General features: G+C 35.7%; 1 protein-coding gene across 3 annotated transcripts in view; it reads left to right on the forward strand.

Annotated features, from left to right (window-relative positions):
* The window catches only part of VPS13A (vacuolar protein sorting 13 homolog A), a 236,782-nt gene that overhangs the window by 53,671 nt on the left and 158,345 nt on the right, over positions 1 to 24,766 (forward strand). For all 3 annotated transcript variants that reach the window (XM_047699156.1, XM_047699157.1, XM_047699155.1), the window contains exons 18-22: positions 7,475 to 7,664; positions 7,751 to 7,865; positions 14,989 to 15,125; positions 17,120 to 17,252; positions 19,868 to 19,985. In XM_047699156.1, coding sequence (XP_047555112.1) covers positions 7,475 to 7,664; positions 7,751 to 7,865; positions 14,989 to 15,125; positions 17,120 to 17,252; positions 19,868 to 19,985 — 693 coding nt within the window. The remainder of the gene's footprint in view (positions 1 to 7,474; positions 7,665 to 7,750; positions 7,866 to 14,988; positions 15,126 to 17,119; positions 17,253 to 19,867; positions 19,986 to 24,766) is intronic.

Genomic DNA, 24,766 nt, shown 5'->3' on the forward strand with positions numbered 1-24,766 from the left:
CAGACTATCATTGCTCCAATCCCTGTGTTGTTAAAGTATTAATGGTATGTAGAGTGATGTCATTCATGAATAGATTTTCACTTTTTCCTTTCCAATTAGTTATCTTTAATTTCTTTTTCCTGGCTAATTACTTTGGCCAGAACTTGTAGAACAGTGTTGAAAGTGAACATCCTTCTCTTGTTTATGATTTTGGAGGGAAAGCTTTGTCATTTACCAGTGAGTATGATTTTAGTCATAGGTTTGTTTGTTTGTTTTTTTAAAGAATGCCCTTCTCTAGGTTGAGGAAGTACACTTGTATACTTGTATTCCTAGTTTTTGAAAAATTTTTTAATGATTTTGGAATTTTAAAAATGCTTTTTTTTTTGCATCATTTGAGATGATCATGTCACTTTGTCATTCTATTAATTGTTTTATTGCTTTTCTTACTTGCAACCACCATCAAATAGATTCCTAGAATAAATTCTACCTGGTCATGATGTATCATCTTTTTAATAGGCTGTTAAATTTGGCTTGCATCCCTTACATAGTGTCCTTACCAGAGTTCTTTATTTCTGTATATAGTTTATAGTTACTATCTATAGGGTGCTGCATCCGTTAATTTTAGCCTGTAAGATCCCTTTTAACATCTTTTCTAGGGCAGATCTACTGTTGACAAGCTCCTCCCAGCTTTTTTTCATCTGTAAGTGTCTTAATTTCTTCTCATTTTAGGTTAGTTTTGGTAGATGGAATTCTTGGTTCACATTTTCAAAATTTCTATGCTTTAAGTATATCATCCCACTGCCTTTTGGCCTCCATGGTTTCTGATATATCAACTGTTAACCTATCAACTTTGCATAGAATGTGTTGCTTCTCTCTTGCTGCTTTCAAGATTTTAGCTTTGTTTTTGACTGATTATAATGTGTTCTTTGTGGGTCTTTTTGAGTTGCTCTTTAATATAAGAGTACATTCAGCTTCAATGTGTAGATTTATGGCTCATATCAAATTTGACAAATTTGGGGCCAGTATTTCTTCAGATATTCTTTTTGTCCCTTTTTCTCTTCTGAGACTCCCAGAATACATGTGTAGGTCTGCCGATGGTCTCCCACATTAGGCTCTGTTTAGTTGATCTTTGTTCTTCTCTCTCTCTCTCTTTTTTTTTTCCTTCTTTCCCCCCTTTTTCTTTCTTTCCTCCTTCCTTTTTTTCTCTTTCTGTTTTTATTTTTTTGTTTTTGTTTTTGCTTTTTTTGACAGAGCAGCAGGGAGAGGGAAAGAGAGATTCCAAAGCAGGCTCCATGCTCAGTATGTAGCCCAGTATAGGGCTTGATCTCAGGACCCCAATATCTTGACCCAAGTCAAAAGCAAGAGTCAGAGGCTTAACTGAGTGAGCCACCCAGGCACCCTTCTTCATTCCTTTTTCATTCAGTTCCTCAGACTTAGTAATTTCACTTGCATGTATTCAATTTTGCTGATTCTTTTGGCTTCTCAAATCTGCTGTTGACCTATTCTGATTTTTCTCCCTTTTAACTGTTGTACTTCTGTCTACAAACTTTCTATTTGGTCATATTTTATATCGTATATCTCATTTATATCTCTGTTTCTACCACTTTCACCTGGTTTTCTTCACTACTTTATGATTTCCTTTAGCTTTTAAAGTACATTTAAGACAGCTTGTTTATCATTAGTACATTCTTCCTGTGTATGGTTTGTAATTTATTTATTTCAAAATTGGCATTTTGAACTGTATAATATGTTAAGTATGGAAATTAGATTCTTCTCTCTCACCTGGGTTTGTTGTTGTTTATTGATGAGGGCTCTGGTCCTCCATTTGTTTACTGACTTCAGTGGGTAGTGGGTAGATTATTTCCTCCGAAAAGCTATGTGAAGTTCATACCCTTAGTACTTGTGACTATAAGCTTATTTTGAAATAGCATGTTTCTAGCTATAATGAAGTTGATGAGTAAAGAAGAATTTACAGTGGATTAGAGCCTAGTCTACCATAGATTGTAGAATGGGCCCTAACTCAATGACTCGTGTTCTCATAAGAAGAGGGAAATTTTAACACAGATTCAGCAGAAACAGGAAGCCTGGAGAAGATTTGAAGACAGACACACAAGAGAAGAATGCCGGTGAGGTGATAGTGATAAGCATGATATATGTTTAGGCCAACTTATACCAAGGATTCCTGACAACGACCCCATTCTTGTAGAAAATCATGGAACATATTATCCCTCTGAGCCTCCAGAAGGAACCAACAGATTTCAGACCTCTGACCTCTGTATTTGTGAGAGAATAAGTTCTTGTTTTAAGACCCTCTGTTTGTAATAATTTTAAGCAGCCCTAGCAAATGAGTCCAGTGAGTTTTCTAAACTATTTTTGAGAAGACTCTGTTCTCCATCATTTGTGATTATTGAGGTATCTGTTCCATTATTTCAGTGATCACAGAGTGAACTGACATTTCCTTAAATTCCTGAAACCAAAACAGAGAAGTACTCTCTAGTCTTTGTACTTGGCTTTGAGCTGTGGCACTTCAGAACTCTGCCAGGTTTCCTACATCTCTGGCTTGGCATTCACCTCCTGCTTGCAGGTAGTTTCCAGATCCATTAGAGGTGCATGTCCAGGCTCTGGTCAGGTCTTTTCTGAGTGTACATTGGGTTCTCAGCACATTTGTTGCACTCTGGCTTCCATGATTTACATGTGGCCTTTCTGAGCCTTTTTCCTCCTCATTCCTGGGCATTGAGATCTGGCTGGTATTTTCCCCGTCCACTTTCCCTTCTCCAGATAGATATCATTAGTCCATTTCTTTGATTTTTTGGACAGATGTTACCTCTGCCTGCATGACCAGAGAACAAAATAGAGGTCACTCTCTGCACTGATTCCTTAGGGAACTGTAAGCAGGTGAAAACACTTGACCACATTAGTTTAAGAACAAAACTCCTGTGTTACTTCATTTGGGCTGCAATAAAAACATATCACAGACTGATATAAATAACTGAAATTTAATTCTCCCAGTTCTGAAAGCCGGTGGTTTAACATCAGGGTGCAAGCACTGCCAGGTTCTGCTAAAAGCCCTCTTTGAAATTTCCTGCTGCAAGTTTCTTGCAGTGTCCTCATGAGATGGAAGGGGCTAGGGCTCTCTGTAGGGTCTCTTTTATAAGACCTCTAATCCCATGGCCCTCATGACCTAAGGCCCCAGATATCATCACAATGGACATTATCATTCCAACAAATGAATTTTGAGTGAGACACACACATTCAGACATAACAGCTGTATTAGTCTCCTGGCTCCATCTGGCCACACAAGGATGTGGCTCACTTACCATAGTCACTGCTGTGCTCAGAAATAGGGGATGACAGAAAGTTAAATGCCTAAGTGCTTTCTTTCTGAAATGTAGTGGTTTTCATTAAGCACTTCCTCGGTTGGTATAAGTTTTTCATTGATTAAATTCCAGGCTTGCAGAGATGTTGACTCTGGCTATTTTTGCTAGCTTAATGGTTGTCACAGTGGAGAGAGTAATTCTTAAAGCACCTTGCTTGGCAATTTTCCATGATAATACTCCTCCATTACCTTTTTTTTTTTTTTTTTTAAGACTTTATTTCTTAGAGCAGTTTTAGGCTTATAATAAAATTGGGAGAAATGTCCAGAAGTTACCTCTATACCCCCTGCACATGCATAGCCTCCATTTTCAACATCAAGTGCTAGCTAGAGTGGTACATTTTTTTACCAACAACGAACCTGCATTTGTTGACACATCATATTCACCTAGAGTTCATATATTATATTGCCATTCACACTTTGTGGTGTGTTTTCCTATGGGTTTGGACAAACATATAATTGGCTGTCCATTATTATGGTATCATAGAGTATCTTCATCGCTTTAAAAATCCTCTTTTCTGGGGCTCCTGGGTGGCTCAGGGGGTTAAAGCCTCTGCCTTCGGCTCAGGTCATGATCCCAGGATCCTGGGACCAAGCCCCACATCAGGCTCTCTGCTCATCGGGGAGCCTGCTTCCTCCTCTCTCTCTGCCTGCCTCTCTGCCTCCTTGTGATCTCTGTCTGTCAAATAAATAAATAAAATCTTTAAAAAAAAAATCCTCTTTTCTGCCAGTTCATCATCCTCACCCCTGACCTCTGATCTTTTTACTGCGTCCATACTTGTTGCCGTTTTCGAGAATGTCATGCATGCAGTTAGAATCCTACACTATGTATCTTTCTTAGAGTGACTTCTTTCTTTCTTAGAGTGACTTCTTTCACTTAGTAATATGCATTTAAACTTCCTTTATGTCTTTTCATGGTTCAGTAGTGTTTGTTTTTTAGTGCTTAATGACATGCCATTATTTGGCTGTAACACAGTTTATCCATTCACCTACTGAAGCCGTCTTGGTGGTTTCTGAGTTTTTGTAGGTATGAACAAAGCTGCTATAAACATTTGTATGTTTGTATTGTATTTGGTTTTTGTATTGACATAAGTTTTCAGCTTCTTTGAGTAATTACCAAGGAGCATGACCGCTAGATAATATGGTAAGAGTTTGTTTAGTCTTATAAGAAACTGCAGAACTCTTTTCCAAAGAGACTGTACCATTTTGCATTCCCACCAACAACGTAGGAGAGTTCCTGATGCTCTACATCCTTGCTTTTATTTGGCGTTGTCAGTATTTTAAATTTTGGCCACACCTGATAGATGTGTAGTGGAATCTTTATTGTTTTAATTTGCATTTTTTAAAAGATTTTATTTTTTGAGAGAGAGAAAATGTGAGAGAGAGCACAAGAGCAGGGTGGGGGTCAGAGGGAGAAGTAGACTCCCTGCTGAGCAGGGAGCCCAGTGCTGGGCTCGATCCTGGGACTGCAGGATCATGACCCAAGATGAAGGCAGATGCTTAACTGACGGAGCCACCCAGGTGCGACTGATTTGCATTTCTTTGACAACCTATGATGTAGAACATTTTTTCATCTGCTTATTTGCTGTGTATAGTTCGTCTTTGATGAAGTGTCTATTAAGGTTTTGGTCCATTTTTTTTTTAACTGTTTGTTTTCTTCTTACTGAATTTTAAGAGTTCTTTGTATATTTTGGATAACAGTCTTTTATCAGATGTGCCTTTTGTAAATATTTTTCATAGACTCTGATTTGTCTTTTCATTCCCTTAACATCTACCATAATCTTTGCTTTTTATTATTTGTTGCTCTTTTTCTTTGTTTTTTTTTTGGTCTTTCTTGCCTTTTGTGGTTTGAGTACCTTTTTTTTTCCCTAAAGTAGGCTCCACATCCAGCATGGTGTCCAGCATGGGGCTTGAACTCAACCCTGAGATCAAGATCTGAGCTGTTATCAAGAGTCACACACTTAACTGAGCGACCCTGGCTCCCCAGTTTAATTGGTGTCTCATATGGTTTTGTTTTCTCTCCTTTCTTAACATATCAGTTATAGCTTTTTTTTTTTTCAAGTCTCCTTTCAAATAACAGTGTAGCATTTCATGAGTAGTGGGAGTACTTGATAATAATAAAAAAAAAATCCTTAATCTGTTTTCTAGTTCTTTGTATTGTTGCTCCTATTCATTTCACTTATATGTGAACATATGTAAGTATAAAATATACATAAGACATACATGTAAGCATATATAACCATACACGTTGTTACTATTATTTTGAATATATTAATTTGATTAATAAGTAAAATAAAAGTTTTTATTTTACCTTTACTTTTTTCCTCTTCATCTCTCTTCCTTTATGTAGATCTGAATTTCTACCTTACGGTCTTTCTCTCTAACTTCTTTTAATATTTCTCAAAAGACAGGTCTATTTACGATAATTTCCCCTATTTTTTTGTTTGTCTTAGAAAGTCTTTGTTTTAACTTGTGAAGGGAAATTTCTTAGGGTACAGAATTCTAGGTTGGTGGTTTCTCCCCCCCCCCTTTAAAATTTTCACTACACTCTTTTTGCTTCCCTGGCTTCTGAGAAGGTAGCTGTAATCCTTAGCTGTGCTTCTCTATATGTAGGGTGGTTTTTTTCCTTTAATTTCTTTCAAGACTTTTTCTTTATATTTTATATATATATTTTATATTTCTTTATATTTTTTGTAGTTTAAAAATATGCCTTGGTGTAGTTTTTTGATTATTTGTTTGCATTTATTCTGCTTAATGTGCTCTGACCTTTGTGGATCCATGGCTTAGTGCCTGACATTATTTTGGGGAAATTGACAGTCCTTCTTGTTGAAAATCTTCTGCACTTTTCTCTTTCTTCTGGTATTCCTGTTACGCATATGGTACATCTTTTGCAGCTGTCCCACAGCACTTACTTGGTTATTCTGTTCTGTAGTCTTTGTTCTCTGCTGTATCTGTTTTTATGACTCTACTGATATATTCTGCAGCTCAGGGATTAATTCCTCAACTGTGTCTATATCCTAATAAACGCATTAAATGCATTCTGGTTACAGTGTTTTTGATCTTTAATGTTTATTTTTGTTTTTTTCTTAGGATTTCCATCTCTCTGCGCTGTTCATCTGTTCTTGCATGTTGTTTACTTAGTCCGTTATACACCTTAGCATGTTAATTGTTATTTTAAATAATTTTATCACTTTAAGTTGGGTTGTTTGCCTTTTGGGATGCTAAGCTATTTTTTTTCTTTATAGCCAGATGTGAAGTACTGGATGAAAAGAACTATTACAAATAAGCCTTTAATGATTTGCTTGTAGGATGTGTGGGAAAAGGAAGTGTTCTCTGGTACTGTGATTTGCTCTCAGTTTTTTAATGATCCCTTGCTTCTGGTCTGTGAACTGAAGAAGTTTCTCAGTACTCCCCTTCTCCCTGCCTTAGTGGGACAGAATGGCTGGAGTTGGGGAAATTGGGTATTTCCCTTCTTCCATATGGAATAGTAGACCTGACTGAAGTTGGGTATTTCCCTTCTGTAGATATTTTGACTTTGATAATACTTAATTAGGTTAAGGTCTAGTTAACTAGTTTCTCCAAAGAGCATGTTTTTTTAAAGAAGAACATAGTGCTGTGTCATATTTTTTAAAGGGCTCCTTTTCCCCTTTTCTTGCCTGAAGCATGATGGTTTTTTCTCCAATATTTTTTGTGGGAACCTGGTCCAGTTCCTGGATGTATATTTCAAAATATTGTTGAGGGGGCTCCTATGATTGGGTCCCCCTAGAGTTGTCCACTTTGAATCTCCAGCAGTTCATGAGAATGAAACAGTTTAAATTTTCCAACCTTGGCACTGGTGTACATGATAGTTTTCTTTTGTGAGCTTCTGCTCTGGGAATCTGACTCCCTTCATGGTTTTTTTAAATTTAGAGATCAGCATGTGAATAGGGTTGTTTGTGAATTAATCTGTGTCAATTCAGATCAAATAGTTCTATGTTTTCTTTGATGTGAGTGGAATGAAATAGGATGAAATGAAAACTGAAATTGTTTTCATTAAGTTTTACTGTATTTTATGTTTTAAAAATACTGTAAAATGTAAAATTGGATTGATAGCTAATTTTTGTGCTATCTTTTTCCATGTAGATTTGAAACCAAAATTGATTCATTTCATGTTACTGGCTTACCAGATAATTCGACAAAACCCCGCCTCCTGTCTTCATTGGATGATGCTGCATCACTCTTCCAAATTATATTTGAGATAAATCCTTTAGATGAAACTGTTGCTCAGAGGTGTATCATAGAAGCTGAACCTTTAGAAATGATATATGATGCAGTAAGCATTTTTTTAATCACTAAGTTTTAATATATTTCTGTTTGCTTTGACTTTGTGCCTAATGTTAATGGTACTTATTTTAACAGAGAACAGTAAATAGTATAGTGGACTTCTTCAGACCTCCAAAAGAGGTAAATCTAGCACAGCTCACATCAGCGACTTTGACAAAACTTGAAGAATTTCGTGACAAGACAGCAACAGGTAAATGCTAGTATTAAGGTTGGTATATTAAGAATTGTATCCTATACTAAACTTTTTATTTTATTTCATCTTATTTTTTAAAATATTTTATTTATTTATTTGATAGACAGAGATCACAAGTAGGCAGAGAGGCAGGCAGAGAGAAAGTGGGGGAAGCAGGCTCCCTGCTGAGCAGAGAGCCTGATGCGGTGCTGGAATCCCAGGACCCTGGAATCATGACCTGAGCCCAAGGCAGAGGCTTTAACCCACTGAGCCACCCAGGCGCCCTCTATACTAAACTTTTAGTCATATTAAACTGATTTTAGTAAGGTATACTTTAAATTTATGCTTCTAGACTAGATATAGTTTAGTTGAAACTAACTGGTACTGTTACATTAAAAATTCAGGTATAACAATAATCCTTTCTTATACTCAGAATGGACAAACTTACTGTCACATTGAAATTAATTGCATATTATGTTAGGATTTTTGGAATTCTGTTCATGAGAGAATGAACCTCTCATTTTTCTTCCATGTAATGAAATCTAGATTTTAATACATTGGCCTCAGAAAATAAAATTCCATCCTTTTTTATTCTTTTGAAGAGTTTTTATGAGATTGGGTGTTATTTTTTCTTCCAGTGTTTTACCTAATTGAATAGGAAAAGCATATGAACTTGGAGATTTCTTTGTGGAAGATTTTAAATTATAGATTCCATTTTAAGATATATTTTAAATATACGTATATTTAAAATATATAAGATTATATAAAGTTGATCTGTATGATTTTAATGCCTTGCAATTTCTTGATACTTGCTTTCTGGCTCGGTATATGGTAAGTTAAAAAACTGTTTCACATATGTTTGAAACGCCTATATTTTTCATACCTATACATATTTTTAGGTCATATTTATCATGTACTTCAAGTCTTCTGTATCCTTATTGGAATTTTTTCCTGTCTTCTGTCACCATGTTCCAGTAGTTCTTCAGAGAAACAAATGAAAAATATTGTCACTGTGAATATGCATTTGTCTATTTCTTTAAGATTTGTCATATTTTTCTTTATAAATTTGCTGTCAATAGGTACATGCATAATACAAAATTTTTCTTTAATAAACCAAATCTTTCCTTTATATGAAGTTGACTGTGTGTATTTTTTATAATGTTTTAATTTTTTCCAATTATAATATTTTGATTTCTTTTTTCTGATATTAGTATGGATGTTCTAGTTTTTTCTTGGTTTGAATTTGCCTATTTTTTTGTTCTTTTACCCTGTATCTTTACTTTTAGATGTGTCATAACAACAACATGCAGTGGGATATTTCTCAGTCTGTATTTACATACTTTTTTCTTTTTTTTGCCTTTTTTTAGCATTACTTTGTTTCCCTTCACCCCCTCACTATATCATTTGAAACATTCTCTTTTTTTTACTCTAGTAATTAGGACATATTTTTCTCAAGATAGAAATTTAATAAAAATTTTTTACCCTCTCTCAGTCATTACGAGGATTTGAACAGTTGAACTCCCGTTTACCATCCTCAGCACTTACATGCTATTGTTATTTCTTTGTTTTACTTTTTAAGATTTTTATTCAAGTATAGTTGACTTACAATCTTAGTGGTAGGTATACAACATGATTAGCCAATTCTCCACATTACAGTTTTTTGTTTTTGTTTTTGTTTTAGAGGAAGAGAGAGTGCATGCATGTGCTCGAGGTGGGTAGGGGAAGAGTAGAGGGAGAGGAAGAGAAGGAATCTTAAGCAGGCTCCAGTGAGTGGAGTGTTAATGTCCCCTATTAAAATTGTATTATTCTCAATGTGTTTCTTTAATTTTGTTATTAATTGGCTTGTATAATTGGCTGCTCCCACATTAGGGGTATAAACATTTATAATTATTAGATCTTCTTGGATAGATCCTTTAATTATGATATAGTTTCTTCTTCATCTCTTTCTGCAGTCTTTGGTTTAAAATCTAATTTATTTGGTATAAGGATTGCCACCCCAGCTTTATTTTGATGTCCATTAGCATGATAAATTGCTTTCCATCCCCTCACTTTAAATCTAAGGTGTCTTTGAGTCCAAAACGAGTCTCTTCCAGACAGCATATTGACGGGTTTTGCTTTTTATCCAATCTGATATCCTGTGTCTTTGGATTGGGGCATTTAGCCCATTTACATTCAGGGTAACTATTGGAAGATATGAATTTAGTGCCACTGTATTACCTGTAAAGGAACTATTTCTGCATATTGTCTGTGTTCTTTTCTGGTCTATGTTACTTTGGGCTCTCTCTTTGCTGAAAGGATCCGTTTTAAAAAATATTTCTTGTGGGGTTGGTTTGGTGATCACAAGTTCTTTTTGTTTCTGTTTGTCCTAGAAGCTTTTCTATCACTTCTATCTTGAATGACATGCTCGCTGGATAAAGTATTCTTGGCTGCATATTTTTCTCATTAAAACCCTGAATATATCATGCCAGTCCTTTCTGGCCTCCCAGGTCTCTGTGGATAGGTCTCTTGCCAGTGTAATGTTTCTAACCTTGTAGGTTATGGATCTCTTTTCTGGAGCTGCTTTTGCGATTTTCTCTTTGTCTCTGAGATTTTTAAGTTTCGTTATTATTTTTTTTTTATTTTTTATTTTTAGAGGGGGAGTCTCTCGGCCTCAGGACTGGGATGCCTGTTTTTTTCTCCAGATTAGGGGAGTTCTGTACTATAATTTGCTCTAATATACCTGCTGACCCTCTTGCTCTTTCCTCTTCTGGGATGCCAGTTTTTCTAATATTGTTTCACTTTATGGTATCACTTATCTCTCGAATTTTCCCTTGGTTATCCAGTAATTGTTTGTCTCTCTTTTTCTCAGCTTCTTTATTCCCCATCATTTGGTCTTCTATATCACTATAGAATAGTGATATATCACTATATCACTCTCTTCTGACTCATTTATCCTAGCATTTAGAACTTCCATTTTTTATTGCATCTCATTAATGGTTTTTTTTTTTATTTCAACTTAATTAGATTTTAGTTTTTCTATTTCTCCAGAAAGGGATTCTCAGGTGTCTTCTATGCTTTTTTTAGGCCTAGCTAGTATTTGTATAATTGTTATTCTCAACTCTAGTTTGGACATTACTCATGTCCATACTGATTAGAACCCTAGCAGTAAGTACTGTCTTTAATTCTCTTTCTTGAAGTGAGCTTTTCCCATCTTCCCATCTTGTCATTCTGTCCAGAGAGGAATAGATGAACGATAGAACAAAATACTCAAATGGCAATAATGATCCCAGAGAAATATATACTAACCAAATCAGAAGAGAGCTGAAACCAAAAAAGAAAAAAAAAAGAAAAAGAATATAATCAGACAGGTGAACAGAATAGATCAATACACTGGATTCTGTGTGTATTTTGATCTGTTTGTTAGAAAGCTGGTTAGAAAACTAGTTAGAAAACTAGATCCCAAAATTGTAAAGAAGAAAAACTTATACATGTACAAGATTAAAATTGAATACAATAAAAGGATAGACTCTGTGACAATGAAAAAAGTCAAGAAAAAACAAGAGGAAAAAAACAAGAGGGAAAAAAAAGGGATATAAACAGGTGACTAGAACAGAGCAATACGCTGTATCTTGAGTGTATCTTGGTTAGTTTGTTATAAGGGACTACATCTCAAAATTGAAAGAAAAACACACACACACACACACACACACACATATATATATATATATATATAAACAAAATTAAATATTTTGAAAGGAGAGAATGTAACTATAAAGATGAAAAGCAAAAAAGAATTTTAACAAAATGAAAAAATAACAAAATAAAAAAAAGGGAGAAAAACAAATATGATCAGACAGGTGAATAGAACAGGGCTATACACTAGATTTTGGGTGTATTTTGCTCTGTTAGAGAAGTTACTGCATCCCTAGATTGTACGAAAGAAAAACATATATACACAAAATTAAATACAAAGAAGGGATAAAATGTAACTAAAAATGACAGATTTTTTTAAAAAGATTTATTTATTTGTCAGAGAGAGAGGAAGAATATTGCACAAGCAGGGGAAATGACAGGCAGAGGGGAAATCAGGTTCCCCGTCAAGCAAGGAGTACCATGTGGGACTCCATCCCAGGACCCTGGCATCATGACTTGAGCTGAAGACCCTCAACTGTGTGAGCCACCCAGGCATCCTTATAGAAAGTTTTTAAAAAGGAATTGGTTATAAGAGGAATGAGAAAAAAGTTAAAAAAATTAAGATTGGAAGATTAAAGAATCATGGGGAAAAAAACCCATGAGTTCTGTGTGCTGTATTCTAGTGCTGGAGTTTTGCAGTTCTCTTTGATTGGCAAATTTGGTTTTGGCTGGATGTTCTTGCTGATCTTCTGGAACATGGGCCTGTTGGTTTGATTCTGCAGTATATTTGCCCCAGGTGGTATTGTACCGCCCTTGCCAGGGAGCCAGGTTAAGTAATGTGCTCCCGTTTGCTCTCTGTGGCTTTTGTTTCCTGAAGGCTTTCTGTGCAGCTTTAGAGGATGAGAATGAAAACGTGAAAACAGCAGCCTGCCAGTCTCCGGCCTGGAGCCGAGAGCTCAGGGCCCCATTCCTCACTGACCCCTCAGAGAAGAGCAGTCCGTCGCTCCTGTTTCCCTGGCCTCTGGCTGCTCCATCCTCACCCAGCCTGTGGCTGAGCATTTCTGTCACAGGTACACCACCCCGTGTTGAGTCTCCAAACCCTGCATACTCCTGCAGTGCTCTCCCGTACTGCTCCCCTTGGGGAGAAAGAAGGGTCTCCCTGGTTCTGCCACTTACTGGGCCCCTTCTGGAGAGCAGTCACCTGACCGTGCCATGGTCGCAGTTTATGGCAACCCTGAGCTTAGAGCCCTCTCCTGGCATCACATGTAGTAGCCAGCTTCCCTGTTCTGATGTCTAGGAACTCTGCTGCACTCAGGCACCCCCAGTCTTCCTGTGACCCCCAAGGATCCTGACACCACACTGTCCCATCTAGGATTCCACCCCCAGTTTGCTGCCTCATGGAGACTGAATAATATGTTTTAATATTTTTCCAGAAAGCTAAAATTTACCAATTTGGGAAGAGATTCATCTGTCACATAGTTTATCTTTTTTGGTTCTTTTCTCTATTCATTCTCTCAATCTTTTACTTTTCTTTCAATATTAGCCTCTATTTATTATCCTCTTCCTCTAGAACCTGATATCTTTCTTGTATTATTTTCTTCATTCTTAGGAGTGAAGGTTTTCAGATCTTTTCCTTTTTGTCAAGTAGGAGGATCAGCTTCTAGAACATAACCATGTAATTAGTTACCGTTGTCAAATATGGTTGTTTTGACAAATGTGGTCATTTATGAAAACCCTTCATTTGAAAAATAAGGCTCTTTGATAGGATCGTAGTCATTTATTTCTTTCAGTGGTCTCATTTATTTACTCAGTCAAATATTTATCATGAACCAAATCTATATTTATGCTGTGCTAAATAAGTTTTGGAGAACAAAGTAGTGATAAAAACAGATGTAGTTTTTGCCTTTTGATGGATGTGATGAGATAGGACAGACATAAAACTAAGTGTCATCTACTTAAAAAATTTAAAATTCACTTAAAAAATATTATTTTAAAGAACATAGGAAGAGTAGTTGTAAGAAGTACCCACTGCCATCACACTGACCTTGCATTCCCTGGCAGGATATCCTTGTCTTCGCCAAGGAATGAATTTCATGCCATGTTGGGGAAAGTGGCTGGAAACTTGCTCTCTGAAACTTACTTGGACTTACCCTCTGATGTGATGGGGAAGCTGTTCCTGGGACAGTGTCTCACTGAATGCGTTCTGCTGTGACACTGAGTGAAGGGGGTTTTTAGGGAAAGGATGGCTGTTGGATGCTGTTGGTATTTGTGCACAGCATGTGCCTGGTTTTGGAGAAAGTCACATTATTGTAGGATATTGGCTGAGTGAGCACACTGACACCAGGAAGCAACACTTTGTCTTCCTGCAGTGTCTCACCAAGGGTTTCCTATCTCCTTTAGTACTAATTTGCAACAGAAAAGTATAAAAAATGCTCAGATCCACTTTCACGGAGCAGGCACACGGGTAAGTTTAGAGCTTATGGAGGAAACAAATTCTAATAGGCCCAGATGCTGTGAAGGAAATGAGAATATCTCCATATAGTTTTGATGATAGGGTCAGAGAATAGCTCTTTGAAAAAGTAACATTAAGACCAGATATGTGTATGCGTGTGTGTGTGTGTGTAGGACCCACCCAGCTGAAGAGTATAAGGAAGAACCTTCATAGCAGTGTTAAAATGTGAGGGTCGCAGCCTGGGACAGAATTGGGTGATTTTGGCAGCTCCAGAAGGCTACGTTGGTCCTAATGTAGTACGTGAGGGGTAGTGGAATGATGTTAAAAAGGCAGGCACAGTGTCAGTAAAACAAAACTTTGAAAGTCCTTTTAAACAATTCAGATTTTGTTCTAAGTGTAGTGGGAAGTAGAGGAGAGACACAGTAGACTTCTATCCAAAACCAAATATTCAATGTCCTCCTCTTCTGTTAAGAAACAAACTAGACAGATCACTGTGACCTGGCATCCAGAAAGCTCTCATTGAAAGTAAGGCCTAAGGTGAGATTTCCAGGGAGTATAGGACTTGGATTTGTAGAGTCAGGAACACATGGCACAGATTATTTTGGTTGAGGAAGTCTTACAGTGGAGATGGAAATTAGGGTAGAGAAATGCTTAACAGTGTGAGACCAAGAATATTGAATGCCAGATTATCCTTTCTGGCAGCTTCTTGGGACTGTTGTACCTGACTCACTCAGCAAACAGACTTGAGTAAAGCGGTGTTGTCTGTGTTTGAATACAGATAATTTGGGGGAAAGAAAATGAACAACTATGCTGTGAGTCAGTTCTGTACTTAAGTTCCAAGCTTACTGAATGTTTCAGGAAACATAATTTTTTAGATATATATGTCCCTGGTTTTACCCAAATTGAATTTGTGGGTCAGAAACATTGCTTTGAGGAATCATTACAATTTTGTACCCAGTTATATTTAATTAGGAGTGTATACACACATTGATTAACAAATTACATTATGTTGAAGATACATTGCTTAAGGTATTTTTAAAATTAATACTTCACATTTTCAATTTAAATTTTCTGCAGGTCTACTGTATATTATTGAAACACAGAAAGTTCTTGATCTCAAAATTAATTTGAAGGCTTCATATGTTATTATCCCACAAGATGGAATTTTTAGCCCTACATCAAATCTTCTTCTTTTGGATCTTGGTCATCTAAAGGTATATGCTAACATTTGCCCTATATTATAATATTTAAGATGTTTCCCTGTTTAAAATGTATTTTGTTTTTTAAACAGCTTGATTTACTATTATGATTATTAGCTTTATGATAGATTATAGGATTGATAAGTCTCTTTCCTTCTAGTAAATAATGTGAAGTTTCATTAGTTTTCCTATATTTCTGATACCAAAATGGTCATTTTGAATTCTGTAGGTTCGGGTTGAAACTAGGAATTATATTTATAGAATTTGAGAGTAATGTTTGAAGAGATTATTTCCTTTTCAATGTAAATTTACTATTTGACTAATGAAAATACATCAAATGGGAGGGGATTCTGGAAATAATCAAATCTTTGTCCTTCTGAATTTTTTGTGTATATAACTGTATATATTGACATTTTATTTATTTATTTATTTATTGGACATTTTAATATTTCCTTTAAATAATCCTAGCTTGAGGAACAGTCTAATTGCATTTACCTAAGTCATTTCCTTTTCCATCCAATTATGTACACTTTCTCTTCCTCAGTTTTAAGTAGAGAATAATTTTTTTCTTTGTTTCTGGATCTGCACTGTTCTGTACTCACTGGCTTTGCATGTAGTTGTTTACACTGATTAAATTTAAATAACATAAAAAATTAGTTCTTTAGTCACATTAGCCACATACAAGAATTTAATGGTATTAAGTGCCTGGGGCTGTTATTTCAGCTTGGATAGAGAACAATGCCATCCTCATAGAAAGTTCTGTGGGACCGCACTGCTCTAGATCATTAAATGTATATTAAATAGCTGTAAGATTTAAAGATCCAAGAAAGATAGGTAATATTGGAAAGCTTTTCTAGCTACCTAACAAATATGTGCCTTTCCTTGATATTGACATTATCCTTTATTCTTTGTTTTTATTCTTCACTTGGTAATTACATAGAAGCTTGCTGGATTTATGTTTATAATAAAATTTATACAGTTATTTACATTTGACTTTGGTTATAGAATTGTTTCAAGGGCAGTGTGGTGTGGTAGCAGGAGCATAAAGTCATGAATAAGGTATCTATCTAGCTTTGTGACATTAGGCAATTTGTTTAACCTTTTATCTAAAATTCATTACCCTTTAGAGATAATCAGTTTTGACAGTCTGCTGCATATGGGCTATATAAAATAGAGGTGAAAATGTTAAGGTGCGTGCACACACACACACACACACACACACACGAATGAATAAGATCTTTATATAATGTGGAGTGATTGATCTCCAGGATGTTTAAGTGAAAAAAGTAGTTATGTATAGTACACCAAAGAGGAGATGGTGCAAATATAACTTGCATGAGGTTGTCTAAATGGCAGAGTTGGGACTATAGTTCAGCTACCCTAATACTTAATTCTGGATTCTTCTTCTTATAAAACTATCTAAATATCTGTGATTGTGACATAGAAACATTTTGTAGGGGACGCCTGGGTGGCTCAGTTGGTTAAGCAGCTGCCTTCGGCTCAGGTCATGATCCCAGCGTCCTGGGATCGAGTCCCACATCGGGCTCCTTGCTTGGCGGGGAGCCTGCTTCTCCCTTGCCTCTGCCTGCCATTCTGTCTGCCTGTGCTCGCTCGCTCTCCTCTCTCTCTGACAAATAAATAAAATCTTTAAAAAAAAAAAAAAGAAACATTTTGTAGGCTGTTTTTGTCTTTTAATTTTGTTTTTTAATAAAAAGACTTCTTATCAGGTATAAAAAAGTTTCAAATGTATTGTTCTCCAGGGCTGGCTTGGTTTTCCTCTTTTAATTACATAATTGAGAAATATAACTTAATATGTAAAAATTCACTTTGTCCCTGGTCTTCTCGTTATACATGTCATGGATAAAGACATTTCTGTTACCCTTACATGTCAGCTTGTGAGTCTGTTTTATCTTCTATTAAATTTTTGTGTTACAGTCTTAAAGATACAAAATTTATGTTTTTATTTTGAAGTATTTTGCATCATCTAAACTGTTAAAATTAATTTGAAGGTGACAAGTAAAAATCGTTCGGAATTGCCAGATATGAAACCAGGTGGGGCCAGTCTTGAAGAGATCATGCAGAGAGCTTATGATTCCTTTGATGTTCAGCTTACAAGCATACAGCTGCTTTACAGCACAGTTGGTAAGTATATAATGCATTACTTATTGATTCTTTTCTTTCTGAAATGATTAGGTTTTTAGACAATTTCTCTGAAGACCTTCCTCCCACATATGTTAAAACTTTTATATTTTTGGGATGCCTGGATGGCCCAGTTGGTTAAGTGTCTGCTTTTGGCTCAGGTCATGATCTCAGGGTCCTGGGATTGAGTCCTGTGTTGGGCTCCTTGCTCGGTAGGGAGGCTGCTTCTCCCTCGCCCCCTCCTCCCCATTCTCTCTCCTGCTCTCTCTCAAATGAATAAGTAAAATCTTATTTTTTAAAAAAATGAGGGGCACTTGGGTGGCTCGGTGGGTTGAGCCTCTGCCTTTGGCTTGGGTCATGATCTCAGGGTCCTGGGATCGAGCCCCGCATCGGGCTCTCTGCTCAGCAGGGAACCTGCTTCCCCCTCTCTCTCTGCCTCTCTGCCTACTTGTGGTCTCTGTCTGTCAAATAAATAAATAAAATCTTTTAAAAAAAATGAAACTTGTATACTTTTGAGTAGGAAGTAATAGTAGACTGTGTCTAGGAACAGTATCTCAGGTATTTGATTTTACTGCTCAAGAGACATTGTTAGTGTCTGGAGACACTTTTGACTGTCACAGGTGAGAAGTAGGGGCACTACTAGTATCTAGTGAGTGGAAGTGAGGGATGCTACTAAATGTCATATATTGTAGAGGAAAGCCACTCCACAACGCTTATTTGGCCCAAGTACCAATAGTGCTGAGATTGAGAAATCCTTTGGACAAGGTTGGAAGACATTGGCACATATTTAAAATATTTGTTTTATACAGGACAAGCACAAGAGGCCGCTCACAGCCAGAGGCATTCCAGCCTGGGGCCTCTGACACTCCAGGCCATAAACAGCCGCACAAAGACAGAGGAGGATGTTAGGAGGATTGAGGAGGGTATCATAGGCCTATCTTTACCCCGTTCACTTTTGATGGCATCTTTGCTGTTAATCTAGTTTTTAGATGAAGTCAGCAGAGCCAGAAATTAACTTGTCAAGAGCCACTAAAAGTAGATCGTGAGAGAGACGCAAGACTAGTTGAGCCCTTTTTCTACTGTGTCATCCTGTTTCTAAATCCCTGGAGTGTTAATAAACATTTAGATAATTCAACAGTTGGATTGATGGATGTTTTAGAGAACTGTATATATATGCTCAAATTTTAATTATCTGAGCGAACTAATAAAAAGAGAAACAATGAGAATCCAAAGTAATGGTTATTAAAAGTATTAAATTGTATATTTCTGGAACATTTTTTATTATTTTTATGTTCAATTTGTGATAATAAACTTGATTTCCATTTTTAGCATATTCTGGTTGGTGTAGAAAAAGCCCAGAAGTGTAGTGGTTGGCAAATATAAAGTATTTATAGAAATCCCATAATGTTTTTTTCCAAGGAATAAATAACAGTATTGTGGTATATTTAGTACATTTTGGTCATTAATTTTTGAAGTCCATGAAGTGTACTTAATATTTAAGATGTTGTGATGCTTTGTGAAGAAAAATTTAAAGTATTCCATTATTGCTGAAAATTACTGGAATTATTTAGAATTGTTTTTGTAAGTGTTAACTGTTCTTAAATAATTATATCTTTTTTAGAGTAACGTATTTTTGGCATTGGGGTTACTTTAGGTAATTGTAATTGTCATAAACTCTCTTGATAAATACTGAAACCTTTCTAAATATTTTTTTTCTATAAATTGAGAATAGAAGGAAATATTTCACTAATCCTGATACGGTTAGAATTTATAAAATTGTAATAGTTCATTTTACTTTTTCTTACCAGAATAATTAGGTTCAAAGTGTAATGTATATGAAGATACATTGTACCACACAAATTTCATGTTAGCAGAGCTGGATATAAACTTCAACTTATATAGCCTTTTGACCATAAGCAAATTAAAAATTCCTCTGAGTCCCAGTTTTCTAAAATGAGATGATTAAACATCATTGTGAGAATTAAATGAAAATTTAAACATTGCCTGGAGCAGTGCCTATTAGAAATCTTGAATAAATGGTAGCTTTCATTAATATAAAAGAACTGTACTTTTCTCTACCTTCCTTTTTCTTTATTGCCTTAGAGCCATTTTGGGGGCAAGGGGGGCGGTTATGTATCTGCTGGGTGTAGTGACTAAATGGATGCACAGTAGATTTGGTTAAACTATGTTGTTGGTTTTTTAATAAGCCTTTTCCTGTTGAAACAGTCTTTGAAGCAGTGAAAGGGAAACAAATTTACCTGCTGATTTTGTGTACCTGAAGCATTAAGATTTGTGTAGATGGGAGTGCCTGAAAGCCTCTGCCTTCAGCTCAGGTCATGATCTCAGGGTCCTGGGATGGAGCCACGCGTCGGGCTCTCCACTCAACGGGGACCCTGCTTCCTCCTCTCTCTCTGCCTGCTTCTCTGCCTACTTGTGATCTCTGTCAAATAAATAAATAAAAAAAATCTTTAAGAAAAAAAAAAAGATTGTGTAGATGTAGGAAGATTTTTCTATACCATGCAGTATATGACTACAAAGTATTAGTGATTTTAGGTTTAATGTGTGTTTCAGATTACATGTGTGCTAATAAGTAAACATGTACTGTTTTCCATAATTAGGTGATAATTGGAGAGAAGCACGAAAACTCAATGTATCTACACAGCATGTTTTGGTACCTATGCACTTTAATGTGGAGCTCTCGAAGGCCATGGTTTTCATGGATATAAGGATGCCCAAGTATGTATTGTCTCTTTCATGTAATTGTAGATTTTCTAAGGGAATACCATATCTCATTGATTTTTTTGATGGGGGGGGTAAAATATATGTAACATAAACTTTATTTTTAAGTGTACAATTCGGTGACATTAAGTACTTTCACATCATCTCCATAACTTTGTCATCTTCTCAAACTGAAACTGTACTCATTAAATAATAATGCCCCACTTTCCCAGCCCATGGAGGTCATGATTGATTGTTCTTTCTCTACAAATCTGGCTACTCTGGGTACCTTTCATAAATGGAACCATGCAATGTTTGTCCTTCTGTGTCTGAGTCATTGTACATAGCATAATGCCTTCAAGGTTTATCCATGTCATAGCATATATCAGAATTTCATTTGTTTTTGAGGCTGAAAAATATTTCATTTCATATATATGGATCAAATGGACATTTGGATTATTCCAATGAAATTTGGCTGTTGTAATAGTGCTGCCGTGAAGATCGATATACAAATAACTGTTCGAGTCCTTGCTTTAAATTTTTTTGTTTATATATCCAGAAATGGAATTGCTGAATCCTACGATAATTTTATTTTTAATTTTTTGAGGAACTGCCCTACTGTTTTCCATAGCAGCTGTACCATTATATTCCCACCACCAGTGCACAAGGGTTCCAGTTTTTCCACCTCTTTACCATCTCTTATTTTCTTATTTTTAAAAACAGTCCTCCCCAGTACATATGAAGTAGTATCTGATTAGAGTTTTCAATTGTATTTTCCCAATGATTACTGATTAGGTAATTTTCAGGTACTTATTGGCAATTTACATATTTCTTCGGAGAAATATCTTTTCAAGTCCTTTGCCCATCTTTGTTTTTTGTTGTTGTTGTTGTTGTTTTTTTAGTTGCAGGAGACTTCTGTTCTGTTTTTAATTATATTCTGCATGTTAACTCCTTATCAGATAAATCATTTGCAAATATTTCCTCTGATTTTGTGGATTGCCTTATTTATCACTCTTTGATCGTGTTCTCTGATGCATAGAAGTTTTAAATACTAGGTTCAGTTTATCTGTTTTCTTTGCTTTTGGTGTTATAGCCAAGAAATTATTTTCAAATTCAATGCCCTAAAACTTCTCCTGTATCCTTTTTACAAAGAGTTTTATACTTTGAGCTTTCATGTTCAGATCTTTGATAGATTTAGTGTTATTGTTTGCATATGGTATAAGGTATGGCCTCAGCTTTATTCTTGTGTATGTTGATATCTGGTTTGCCCAGCACCATTTATTGAAAAGACTATCTTTTCTCCATTGAATAGTCTTGGTACTGTTATGAAAATCATTTGACCATGCTTGTGATGGTTTATTTCTGGGTTTTCTGTTCTATATCCTTGGTCTCTATTTCTGTCCATATACCAGAGCCACACAGTTTTGATGACTAGAGCTTTGTGTAGTAAGTTTTGAAATCAGGCGTATGAATTATCCAACTTTGCTTTCTAGATTGTTTTGGCTATTTGGCATCCTCTAAGAATCCATAGGAATTACTGGGTGGATTTTCTGTTTTTATAAAAGATACTTTGATTTTGATATATATTGCATTGAATCTGTAAATGCTTTGAGTAGTGACATCTTAATATTAAGTTTTCCAATCCACGAACATGAGATATCTTTCCATTTCTTTGTGTCTTCTATGACTGCTTTCAGCAGCATTTTGATGGTTTGCAATGTATGTCTTCTACTTCTGTGATTAAGTTTATTTTTGATACTATTGTAAATAGAATTGTTTTCTTAATATCCTTTTGGACTGTTTATTGTTACAGTATAGGAGTGGATTCTTCTGAGTTGGTTTTAATATTCTATAACTTTGCTGAATTCATTATTATTTCTTTGTGTGTGTCTGTGTGTGGAATTGTTAGGGTTTTCTACATATAAGATACTTTATCTTTGAACAAAGGCAGTTTTACTACTTTCTTTACAATTTGGATGCCTTTAACTTTTTCTTGCCTAATTAGTTTCACTAGAATTTCCAGTGCTATGTTGAATAGAAGTGATTTAAGCAGTCATCCTTTATCCTGAGCATAGAGGAAGAGGTTTTGGTCTTTCATCATGGAGTATGTTAGCTGTGGGTTATTAATTTAATTTAATTTAATTTATTTATTTATTTATTAAAAGATTTTATTTATTTTTATTGGACAGAGAGAGAGAGACCACAAGTAGGCAGAGAGGCAGGCAGAGAGAGAGGGGAAGGCAGGCTCTCCCCTGAGATCATGATCTGGGCTGAAGGCAGAGGCTTAACCCACTGAGCTACCCAGGCGCCCTGCTGTGGGTTTTTTAATATATGACCTTTATTATGTTGATGTAGTTAGCTTCTGTTGCTAATTTGTTGGATGTTTCTATCATAGAAGTGTGTTGAATTTTTTCAAATACTTTTCAGCAGAGGAAATGATTGTGTGTTTCTTTTCCTTCATTATATTAATGTTGTGTATTACAATGATCTCTCTTCACATGTTGAACCATCCCTTGCATTCTAGGAATAAATTACAGGTCATGGTGTATAATCCTTTTAAGGTACTGTTGAGTTTTGTTTGCTAGAATTTTGTTGAGGATTTTTGGATCAGTGGTCATAAGGAATATTGGTCTATAGTTTTCTTGAAGTGTCTTTGTCTGACTTTGGTATCAGAGTAATCATGGCCTTAAAATGAGTTAGGAAGTGTTCCTTTCTCTTCCAGTGTTTTAAAGAATTTGAGAAGAATTTATATTCTTTTCAGGGACGCCTGGGTGGCTCAGTTGGTTGAACGACTGCCTTCGGCTCAGGTCATGATCCTGGAGTCCCGGGATCGAGTCCCGCATGGGGCTCCCAGCTACGCGGGGAGTCTGCTTCTCTCTCTGACCTTCTCCTCGCTCATGCTCTCTCTCACTGTCTCTCTCTCAAATAAATAAATAAAATCTTAAAAAAAAAAAAAAGAATTTATATTCTTTTCAAATGTTTGCTAGAATTCACTAGTGAAAGCCTTTAATCATGGGCATTTCATTATTGGGGGATTTTGGATTACTGATTCAATCTCCACACTAGTGATAGGTCTTTCCAGGTTTTCTGTTTTTTCACAGTTTAGAGTTTTGGTAGGTTTAGGTTTCTAGAAAATTGTCCATTTTATCTTGATTATCCAGTTTGGTGTAAAATTGTTCATAGCTATCTTATAATCATTCTTATTTCAGTAGAATTGGTAGTAATGCCCCTGCTTTCATTTCTGATTTTAGTTGTCTTTTCTCTTTTATTTCTCAGTCTACCTAAAAGTTCAACTCTGTTCATCTTTTTGAAGAATCACTTACCAGTTTTGTTGAACTTCTCTGTTATTTTTCAGTTGTCTGTTTTGGTTCTCTTTGCTCTTTATTTCCTTACTTCTGCTGACTCTTGGTTTAGCTTGCTCTTTTTCTAGTTTCTTAAGGTGTAAAGTTAGTTTGTCGATTTGAGAGCTTTTTTTTAATATAAGTGTTTATAGCCATACATTTCTCTCAGTATGGCTTTTGGTATATTCTATAAATATTATTCTGTGTTTTCATTTTTACTTGTCTCAAGATATTTTCTCATTTTCCTGTACTTGCTTCTTTGACTTATTGTTTAATATGTGTATTGTTTAATTTCCACATACTTGTGAATTTTACATTTTCCTTTTGATTTCTGGTTTCATGCCATTGTGATCAGAAAAGATGCTTTCAATGATTTCAGAAGATGCTTTCAATGATTTCAGACCTCTAAAAAATTTGACACTTGTTTGTGGCCTTCTTTATGGTTTGTCCTGGAGAATGTTCTGTGTGCATTTACGAAAAATGTGTATTCTGGTCTATTTTTGGTCTGTTTTTGTCAATAGCATTGTTCTCGTCCTCTTTTTGGGCTTCTGTCTGTTTGTTACATCAGATATTGAAATGGGGTATTGAAGTCTCCTGACTGTAGGTCTGTTTCTTTTCTTAGTTCTGTCAGTGTTTGATTTGTATATTTTTGATCTGATGGTTGGTGCATCTATGTTTTAATTTATATCTTAATAGCAAAATTACCTTTTTATCATTGTATAATGTCCTTTGTCTCTAGTAACAGATTTTGACTTATAATCTTTTCTGATTGCTTTTATTAAAGCTATTCCTATTTTCTTATATTTATTATTTGCATGAGATGTTTTTTTCTGTTCTTTAACTTTCAAACTGTTTGTGCCCTTAGATCTAAACTGAGTCTCTGACAGACAGCCTGTAGTTGGATCTCATTTTTTTCATCCATTCTGTCATTGTGTATCTTGCATTTGAAAACTTAAACCATTTACATTTAAAGTAAATATTGATTGAATGACTTCCTCGAGCTCAAGGCTTTGTGTGTGAAGTATAGGGAGAAGGATGGAGGTAAGCAGTAAATAGCCTGGCCTTTTCCCATATGCTGTGGATGTGGCTGCTATTACTTAACTGCTCTCGTCTGGTGAAAGAGACCTACACCCCTCTTTGTTGTTTTTCAGAGTATAGTGACTATGTCCACTAGCAAACATAGTGTAATGTACTAAATCTTATTCTCCTAGACTGTCTTCTTTTAGGAAATCAGACTGCATTCTGAGAGTCTTAAGGCAGAGGAATGTCAGGAATTTGGCCTGAGAAAGAGAGTAGGAAAGAAAGCCATTCTGCACATTCCACTGTTTTTTCCATAATCCAGCACTAGGTGTAGTTTGATTTTTAGATACGTGGCTTGGGCTCTTTAGTTCTTACCCAGATGTCCCACTGCTGTTTTATTGTTGCGCAATACTTCTTGTAAAGTTTATCAATATGTGG

This window comes from Lutra lutra, chromosome 13 (assembly GCF_902655055.1).
Source record: "Lutra lutra chromosome 13, mLutLut1.2, whole genome shotgun sequence".
Classification (NCBI taxonomy): Eukaryota; Metazoa; Chordata; class Mammalia; order Carnivora; family Mustelidae; genus Lutra; species Lutra lutra.